We start from the raw sequence: 10,742 nt of genomic DNA, 5'->3' as shown, positions 1-10,742 counted from the left end.
GTTGAGGGATACACCGATTCAGACTTTATGACTGATGTCGATGATAGAAAATCTACATCGGGGTATATCTTCTTGTGTAATGATGGTACGATTAGCTGAAAGAGTTTCAAGCAATCGATCATTGCAGATTCGACCATGAAAGTCGAGTATATCACCATCTCTGAAGCTGCTAAGGAGTCTAGATTTCACCAAAAGTCTAAGCACATAGAGCGATGGTTTCATATCATACACGAATATCTCAAGAAGAAGTTTGTTGAGGTGCAAAGAGTCGACTCCATGCTGAATATAACGGACTCGCTGACCAAGCCTCTCAACCAATAAAAGATCGAAGCTCACCTTGAGAAGATGGGTTTTAGGTATATGGCCAATTGACTTTAGGTCATGTAGGAGTTTGTTAGATTTATGCCCTAAAAACTAATTGTTCGCTGACACATTATATAATTTCAGAGCTTAAAACTTATACTTATATTTTTTCATTATTAATAAAGAACTTTTTCATTCCAATCATGTTTATGTGTCCATGATTTGTTTTAAAAATTAATAAAGATAATTTTTGTATATTCTTAAAGTGTTAAAAATTTAAGATATACATTAATTAGTAGTTAATTTCTAAATACTTTTGATCAAAAGATCGTCACGGAGGACGGTGATCAATCCATTCGAGATCGGTACACAGTTCACCTCCTTTTTGAGCAGATGAGTCCTGGGCTTGCATTGTAGGGACACTGAGATGAAGGTATGAGTAGTTGTTAGAGAACAACTTACACTGAGTGTGACCAACACGAGAACCATATGGATGTCTATTCACTCGTCAGTATTCTTCTCGATGCTGTAGTAGTGTGAGTGGTCCTTTGACCTGTGGTGCCAATGACTATTCGTAGTGAAGTTATTGGGTTTGATTGCACGTTTTCTTGATTCCTAGTCATTCGGATCTTTGCTGTGTATGTTGGCTTCAGTATGTTCAGATTCGCTGTTTGGAGTAAGATGCACCTAGATAGAATCTATCAACTTTAGTAGAAAAAGAGAAATTCTATGTGATTTGCGAGACTGAGTTCATAAAGTCTTTGATCAAAGTAAGTGTGAATACTGAAAAAAATTTTCACGAGATTCACAAATGAACTCGAGTCGAGCCAATTTAACATATGACTGACGATGGGATCTAACGAGTTCTCCATGACCTCGTCAAGTCGGAACTCACGATAGAAGGACTGAATCATACAATAACTGCACCTAAGAGTTCGTACTTTCATTCTACTGGATTGTCACTACATACTACTAGGTATCACTGATGGATTGTGAGACTCATCAGGCATCATCTTGATGATCGATGACCCTTGAAGGATAAAATTAAAAATATTTCAATCCATCGAAAAGAGTTTCGATGATATTATCATGAAGATCACAATATATCTCACTACCAGATAGAATAGAACCTATGGGGTCACACATTAAGGGATTTAATCTCGAATTTATCAATTAAAGCTTATGAAGTTCTAATTGGATTAGGGTTTATTGAAATCCTATTAGGTTTATGAGAACTATACTAGCACATGGTTAAACCTAATTCTTCTCGAAACTTCGATTTGATCAAAGTCCATAACCTTGAACCTAACCTAAATCCATTTGGGTTTTAATTAGACTCTTAATTGTGAGCCCAAGAAGATTTGATTAAGTCAATTAGTTGGCATAATTATCCTAACATTATCTCTTCATTATCTCCTAATTATCTTTAAGTGTGCATGTGGAATAGATGAAAAGAAGGGAGGTGCCTGCTTCTCTTTTTGGCAAGACCAGAGGGTGCCAACCCCTGGATATGGCAAGAGAGGCCCACCCCCTCTCATGGTTAGGCATGGAGGAGAGAAAGAGAGGGGCCACACCCCCTCTTATATGGCAAGAAATCCTAATGTGGGGCATCAAGAGTTGGCACCCCAACTATCTGACTTATATTCCATAAGCATCCCTTATACCTACCTAAAGGGACTAATTATTTACCAATTATATCTAGTTTTATTGAGAATAAATCAAATTAAAAAGATAGAAAATTCTTATGAGATAAGAATATACCTTTTTAAGATAATTGGATTCCTCTTTTGAGTCAGGATAGTGCCTATATAAAGAGAATATCTCTAAGATTTCTATGATATAGAAGTTTTTGTAAAACAAACCTCTCTCTCTCCCTTCTCCATGCCTCCCCTCCTCTCTCTCTTCTCTTTCACACCCAAAGATTGGGCATCCCACTTTTCACATGCCAAGAGTAGAGGTACTATCCATCTACAGTGAAGAATAAGGAGAAGAAGAAGAAGGCTACAGATCAAAGAGTTGATCTGAGTTCTAAGGCTAAGATTCTTCTTGGAGAAGAAGAATCTACTACAAGAAGATCAATTCGAGATTGATCTCGATGGATATCTGTAGAGGCCGGATATGTGTGCTGCTCAAATATTTACGAATCTGTGATCATCGATAGCGGTGAATATCTACCCACGCTAAGGTATTGAGATACAATCTCATATTAATCTTTTAAATTTTAGATTATATGTTTATTTTTCTCCTGGGCTTGGGTAGAATTAGATTTGATCTTAAGCACGTGGGGTTAAAAGGTTTAATCCATTTATTTTTTACTGCATTCAAAAATATTTTGATATATATATGTGCTGCCTATCCGATTTTGTAGCATGAGGTTCTGATAGCTTACTAAGTCCGTAAAGTTCACAATCTTTTTTCTATTTTTTTTTTCAAATCTAGAAGATCCTATGGGACTTAGATTCGAGTAGTGAGGAGTATAGGACCCTAGATGCACTTTATTTATTTTATTTCTAGAATAAATATTGTTTTATTCTAATTGAACCTTGTGAGCCATTTTTATTCAATAAATAAATTAAAATTTTATTTTTATCACTGTCTAAGTTGGATTAAAGTATTGATAAAAAGGTAGGCCTTGCATATTCTTTAGGGCCTTGCCCTAAAGAGTGTGCGGCCATCATGTGCCTGATCTAGATACTAGATTTGGGACGTGATGTCCCCTTAACTCACAATCAATATGAAAGTAATAATGTCCTCCTTTCTACACCACAACAGTCTTTCAGTCAAGAGAAAGTCTGTTTATGGATGAGAGGTTATTTTTACCACAGTCTATGTATGGACGGGAGGTGCCCACCTCCTTATTCTTACTATAATTCTCCAATCAAGGAGGACTCTATGAATAGATGGAAGGGGCCCATAGTAGTCAGGAGGCTCCTACCTCGGGTACCACTATTATGGCCAATGACTCATGACTCGGCATGTAAGATATTGTTCACTCTGCCCATAGGCTTCATAGTTTTGCCCTTCAAAAGGTGTATTATATGGGTTGAGTGATTTCTTTCTATATAAGCCAGAGTCCCTCTTGACTCACCACCAATATGAGACTAATGATGCTCTCTCTCCTACACCACAATATATACAATCATAAATGGTATGTAGTATATGTATGCATTGACCTTAAATCAATAAAAGAGTATGCAAGTACACTAGAAGATCTATCTAAGTGGACCAAATATTTTTATAGGGAGGTTTGGTTATTCCTAAGTATTAGAAATATGTTCATAATTATGGATGAGAATAGGCATTTTACTTATAAGGCTGCTAATATGGATAATGACTTTATAAAATTCTTCTTTCACCAAGGTGAGACTTCAAACTTACACCCAAGTATATCATCATGCTAAAAAATCAATATTGGCAATCCATCTCATAAATCACTATTGAGGGTATAGGTGTGAACCCAGTGCATAACTTGCAAATGGTCTCTTGGTCTATGGAATAGGATACCTTATTGTGTTCTAAAGGTTGGTAAATTTGTGGCTAACTTGTATATCAACAATAAAATCTTGGATGTATCCTTGATAGAGAATATAATATTTCACTAGATCCCGATGCAAGCTAGGGTCTAACTTTCCGACTTGGAAATAATCATAATAGCATAATGTCTATATCAAAATAGAGACATGATCAGATATATACGAATTGAGGCTCGATAGTAACTTAAAAGGTTTAGAAAAAAAATTATTTTGAATAAATTATTATGATTAATAATTTAATTATTTTCAAAAGAGCCTTATGGAAATAACTTTTGTGGCCATGAATATATAACTAAGAACTTGATAATACAGTATTTAATGGTTATAGAAGGAGACCGAAATGATGGGAGACTAAATTGTAGGATATAGCTTGTACAGGAGCAAGGAGATTTGTTAGTTTCATCCTACTTACCAAGAAATTCAATAATGCATCATGCACTCTATACCCTTGGAATGAACCATGTTGACCCGAAAGCAAGGGTTATTGATGAGTGAAATCCTAAGTTGAATTGTTCTAATAATGCATCTACAATGTATCATCAATCTTTAGGCTAATTGGAATGAGATTCTAATTAATAATTCTCTCACGGATTGGATCATAAAAGATCTTAGATTTGATAGGAGAAAAGATCAGGCTAATGAAATAATCTAGGTACAAGAATTAGCTAGATTAGGTCACGGATGACTTTGGCTAATGCCGGGATCCCATCCAAGTGGAGGTTGCTAAGCAAGAAAGATAGCATCCATCCTTTTGCACCGCCTAGGGACGTGCACGTACTGAAGGGGGTGGACCTCAGTGGCCAACGCCCTCTCATGTCAGAGTCCTTCTAGGACCCATAAGAGGCAACATAAGGCTGCCTCCTCACCATCATATCCTCTGTTATTAAAGTCCAACTGACCAAGTGCAAGAGAGAAAGACAGAAGCCTTGTGAGATGAGGATAATAATTATCAAAAGGATCATATGCTTTTATGGTCTCAGTATCACGTGGTACGTATATATCTCTCTTATTATGCAACTAATTATAGATTAATGGTGATCATATTTTATCATGTCAATATTCTTCGGTTGCAAGGCACCAATTAACGGTTTCCATGCCCTTTTCTTCTTTTAAGAATGAAATTGTAATACGCTAGGTGACAATTGAACCAAACTAAAGAAGGTTATGGCGTGAAATGCTACCGGTAATGTTCTCAACAGTAGCGCAAAGCAACCTTATCAATTAAGTCTTCTGACTAAGTTAAATACGTAAGTCTCAAACCACAAGCATAAAGGGAACGAGATAGGACTCAGGAACCTGGTTTAATATAAAATTCCTTTTTAACGTCACTATAATGACTGTTATATTAGCCCCTGAGAAAATATGATATTTCATAAGGGTTATAGTATAAGAACCATTATTTAATTGCTTATCTTGTTGGTGTGAGAAATCACCTGGCGTCGAGATACTAAAGCTGATGACAAGGTGGGTCTCCTAGGCGCTAGATCTGTAAAAAAGTCTCTAACTGGAGATGGCTCTGGCGAGGACCCTCTGATGCTCAAATTAAAATCTCATTCAACAGAAGAAAGAGTGTAAGAGGTAGAGTGATTGCGTACTTTTTTTAAGATCTTCTTTTGATCTCTTTTATAGCGGAGAATTAGAGCTTCAGTTGGCAAGTTGGTTGGCACGATCCCATATAATCAGAACGTAATTCGTTGGGCATGAGATTGTCGCTCGATATTTTCGAGATATGGTGAATATGGTTGTCTTATCGGTCTAGCGATAGCTGCTGCTTCGTAGGTGTCATGTTTTGAATAGAGTTGCCAACTTGAACACTGTAAAGGTGAAGATTGGTCGGTGATGATTAGGGATCGGTCACTTTGTGTCTTCGCCAAGATCGGCTCCGTAATGCATGAATGGTCGGTCGATGGAGAGTCATCAGTGATGATATGCAAGGGTCGTCGAGTGGCATCGATGAGTAAGGCTCTAGTCGGACGATTGCAGAGGGCTAATAGACGAAAATAGTTGTCGACCTCGAATCGTCAGAGAAGATGGTAGCTGATCTTAGGTTGTCGGAGACCCCTATTAATGGGCCTGTTGAATATAGTCATTTTGTGCTCTGTGTCTTTTCATAAATTCGGTTCGTATGAAATTTCTTCCAACATATTTCATTACAGTAGTTATTGTATTAAAAAGAATAATAATAATTATTTATATTTGAATTATTTTCAAGATTAAAAAAATTAAAATTCATAATTTTAAACTACTTTTTTCTTTCAAAAGTATTGTACCATCCGAAAAAATTGCTGCTTCTTCTTTGAGGTATGTTTGGTTGGAATATATTAGATCAAGATAATTTGATGATTTCTATATTCATCTGAAAAAAATGATAAGCAGAGAAAATAAATTTTACCATATTTGATTTGTAAAAAAACTACTCTACAAATGGCATCAAAAAAATTTTATTATATTTGATTTGAGATAATTTTATACAAAATATTACCAAATTTTCACTAATAACTTTGAATAAATGGCTCAAATGATGATCTTAGTCTATTTTAATAAAAAAAATGAGAGCATTTTCATCTAGCAACAACAACTTCATGTTATGTCCATCCGATAATCTACTATAAAAAAAAAAGTCATCTTCATAATGATATCTATTTTATTTTTTTTTACAGTAAAATAGATACAAATATCATCATTTATTTTACCTTTTTTCACATCTTTGTTTCGTTCCAACATAATAATTTAACATGAAATTTATATTTTTATGCCCGATTATCCCCATCCAAATGAACCCTTAGTGAATGAAGGGCCATTTGGACAATAATGTCTACTATTTTCATTATAATATCAATATGACAACCACTGTAACATATACCTTTAATATTAAAATTACAAATCACATGATATGAGATAGATGAAAATGTTATAAGCATTATAACAATTCAAAAACCACCTCTTAATGCGGATAACGTGGAGAAGATTAATCACAAATGAGAAATTGATGAGAGCTCGCGACTACGTGATCCTAACGGTTATGTGGAGCATTTGAAAGGAGAGAAATAACAGGGCTTTTAGATTTGAGGCCAACTCCGCAATGTGTTTGCTAGAACATTCTCTAGGACTACTTAATAGCTGGATCGCCTATTAATACAGGAGAAGTTTCAAGAAACTTTGCAAGAGCTAATGAGATGGGTGCTAGAGGATCTCAAGTCAACTGCCAAAGTTTGAAAAGGACCAAACAATGAAAAGAAGTATTTAAAGCAAACCGCCACTGAACTCAAAGATAAAAGAAGAGGTTAAGGTGCAGCCACCAATGTAATTGTAATCTCTGAAACTTCTATTTCCCTATCCTGACCTCTTTCTTTCTTATGCTCAGGCCTAAGCCATCTCGACTTGTGGTCAAATTTGTCGTGGTATTCTGTTTCATTGATTTATTTTTAATAAACTAGGTGGGCAACCTCCCATTTCATCAAAAAGAATAAAAATAAAAAACCACCTTTTTACTGGCATATTATTACTATTGGTTGGAAATTTAACATTATAAATTCGGGGTCAGTTTGGATTACATCATATCACCTACATCTCCACATCTGAGATGAGTTATCAAGATGGCATCTTTCAATCTCAAAACTTCCAAGCCAACGTACAGAACAAATTTAAAAAAAATAATAATAAAATAAAATAAAAATGACGGAACCTATCCGGCTGGGGACCGGGTTGGGTCATCGATCGACCAACCTATTCGCAGCCCTGACGCTGCGGCTGGGAGCGCAGGGAGTGCGCGGATAAAAACTGAGAAATATTTACATGTTTTCTATATATTCAGGCTAGGTCCTCTATGGGGATTGGTGCGCAGGGAATCTTTTGACCAAAAGACATGAGCCGGCCAGCACTGCTTTTCCTGCTTTCCGCCATTAAACCCCCATGCTTATTATGATTGCGCTAGACAAGATTACTACATTGCACCCCCGGCGCATCATGAGCCCATTAGACACAAAGAAAGAAAGAAAGAAAGAAAGAGAGGGAGAGGCGAGAGGACAGATCACGGGAATTGCGTGGGCTTGGAATGGCCCCAGAAACGACACGGTAAAGATTCTCTACTTCGGGTGGAGCAGGTGGCTCGTCCCAAACAAAAGCAAGTTCCCCCAATTTCGAAACCTAGGAGAAGCAAGAAAATTTACGGTTTGTTTGGAACGATCATATTTTTTTGACACATCATATCCAAATTAGAGTCCGAATGGGATTTAAATACTAAGAATCGAAAATGAAATTTAGAAGATTGAGACATTAGAACTCTCCATAACTAAACAACTGGAGTATAAATCACTCATTCTCATTTTAGAGCCCAGCTCGGCAGCTCCCTTAGGACCATCATCCAACAGAAACACAAACCATGACCATAAGAAGAAGCCACAGCGAAACCATGTTCTCACATGTAAGGATGATGTTTTATAGAGAAGAACCATCTCTACCCCAATAACTGGGTTCGGTTTGGGATACATACTAAATTAGATTGCACCCGGACTAGGTCTCCTAACCCCTGAAATGAAAAACCTAATCTCAAATTCAAAAAGCTAAACACTACATCTAACCAGATAAAAACAAACAAACAAGAAAGCCAGCTACCGTCTGGTACCGACCGCTTTATGGATGAGGCCTACCTAAAAGACTATTCCGTTACAGCAAAGCCGGCCAAAATGTACACTAGAACCGGTCCGGTTCGACTTGCTTTCTACTTTCTAACCGTTGTGGGTCAGAAAGAAGAAACGGGCACCGCCTCCGCCGCGGCGGCCGTGGAGGTAGAAAGGAGCTTCTGCTGCTTCTCCTCCTTCTGGCGGCGCATCTCGAGGACTTTACGGTGGCTGTTGGAGTGGACGTGGCTGAGGAAGGTGGGGCTGCAGGCCGGACGGTACTCGGGGAGGAGCCGGCCCGACTTGAACCGAACGCCACAAGCGTTGCACAGCGTCTTTGCCCCCAGCGGTCCCGCCCTCCACTGCGGCGTCTTCTGGATTCCGCAGTGGCTGCACCGCCGGTCTCCTCCGCCGCCGCCGCCGCCAGCCGCGGCCGACTGCAGCTTCGGCCGTTTCGGTTTCCGCCCCCGTTTCTTCTGGCTGTCTTTCTTCGCCGAAGGTGGGGTTCCGGCTAGGAGGACGAGGTCGGTGGTTGCGAAGCCGGGGACGGCGGAGTCGTAGATGAGGCAGGAGGAGGAGGAGGAGGAGGAGGAGGAGGGCGAAGAAAGGCAGGAGTTTGAGGAAGTGGAGGAGGAGGTGTCGGGGAGGGCGAGAGGACCCGCCGTGGACCAGACTCCCCCAGCGGCGGCTCGCGAGCGCTTGCTCCGCTTGGCTTTGACGGGAGCCAGGGATTCCATGGAGTCGGCAGAGGGGCTTGGTCTCTTCGAGGAGGGGGCGGTTATCTCGGAGCACGGGGACAACTCCATGAACGAATCATCAAAGAAATGAGACACCCATTCCAGCTCTTCCACATCATCATTCTAAATAAAAGGAAAAAAACAACCGGTAATAAACTGGAAATTGGTTAGTACTAAAAAGAAACCACTTCCTGTTGTCGAATGAGAAACTTACAGGAAACTCGATTTCTGCAGGAGCGAGAAGGTCACGGGAGACGGCGGAGGTGGAGTTCGAAATTTGAAAGGGTTCTGCTTCGGCTCTCTCCACTTGTTCCTCTTCGTCCTCTTCCTCTGCCTCTTTCTCCTCCATTTCCATGATTCCCCCAAAGTCGAGAAGCTCGTCGACGGAGAAATCCTCTCCAAAAAGCGCGCTCGGCTCCACCGCCCATCCCACCTCGCCGGCGCCGACAAACCCCTGTTGCTCAGCGTCCGATCGGAGCACCTCCAGCCGGAACCGGTTCTTAAGCGCCCCTCCCAAGCGCTTCATCTCGGTCTCCTCCTCTTTCTTCACAAACAAACCAAAAAGGGAGAAAAATGCTTAAATTAGGAAGCCCTTTTAAGCCTTCTCTACCAACTTCGTTGAAAATTCTGAGAATAACTCGGTTCATTTTTTTTTTTTTGAAGAAAAAAAAAATAATTGGGTGTTAGTGGGTCGTATTTTTACCTGAGAGGATGAGTAGGAGCAAGGCAAGAGTGGGAGAGGGGGAGGGTAGGGAAGGGAGGAAGGTGGGGGAAAAGAGAGAGAAGAGCAGGTGGGGGGTGGGAATGGGAACACAGAAAGGAGACTTGGGTGGAGCATTGAATGGTTGAAGGAGTCCGTGGGCGCAACGAATGCCGTTTGGGTTTGGCTTCCACCTTTTGCCCTCTGTTTTATGATCGTTATGTGTATGTGCTCAACTTATCTCTAATCCAACGGCTAAAATAAATGATCCTACTGTTTCTGCCCTGTGTGTCGTTCATTGACCGGTCCGGCTCTCCACCCCCACCCCCACCCCCACCCCCACCATCTTCGTGATACCATGACTCGGCGGAGTCCACGGTGATGGTGGCATATCCGAGACTCTGACCTCGTCCACGGTCCACAATTTTTTGAAAACCTTCCCACCCAGAAGAAGGATGGAAACGAGGTTGCATTGGTTTTGGAGGAAAAGTAGCGGTTTTAAAGTTTGAACGGAACGGAATGCATTGCCTGGCTGACATCTTTTATGCATATTTTCACTTTTCCCTCCCTTAATTTCGTCGTCAGCCGGCGTGGTTCCGAAAATGCCCTCGCTTGCTGTTTGGGCGAGAAACACGAAAGGCTCATCATGATTTTTTTTTGTTGATTTTGAAAATTATTCATGGCTAAAAAATATTTCGGAATACACTTGATAAAAAAATATATGAATTTTCTTTTGATCACATTATTTTTAGGTAAGCAGAAGTAATATCCTTTCCAAATGTGTGTTGGGTACCGATTACCCAGTGGGTTTGGATGGTATTTTCATGCGAAAGAGGCTGATTTTCTTTCA

The 10,742-nt window shown here is 39.8% G+C and overlaps 1 protein-coding gene across 1 annotated transcript; it reads right to left on the bottom strand.

The window, feature by feature from the left end:
• Positions 1 to 8,085: 8,085 nt before the first annotated feature.
• LOC105033274 (GATA transcription factor 7) lies at positions 8,086 to 10,063 on the bottom strand. The gene is made up of 3 exons (XM_010908005.4): positions 9,896 to 10,063; positions 9,407 to 9,736; positions 8,086 to 9,315 (listed from the first exon to the last, which is right to left on the bottom strand). The coding sequence occupies exons 1-3, from the start codon at positions 10,028 to 10,030 to the stop codon at positions 8,578 to 8,580; spliced, it is 1,203 nt and encodes a 400-aa protein (XP_010906307.1). The 5' UTR covers positions 10,031 to 10,063; the 3' UTR covers positions 8,086 to 8,577.
• Between the last annotated feature and the right edge of the window lie 679 nt (positions 10,064 to 10,742).

The sequence above is a fragment of the Elaeis guineensis genome, chromosome 12, assembly GCF_000442705.2.
Source record: "Elaeis guineensis isolate ETL-2024a chromosome 12, EG11, whole genome shotgun sequence".
NCBI lineage: Eukaryota > Viridiplantae > Streptophyta > Magnoliopsida > Arecales > Arecaceae > Elaeis > Elaeis guineensis.
This window is presented reverse-complemented; position numbering and strand designations above follow the sequence as displayed.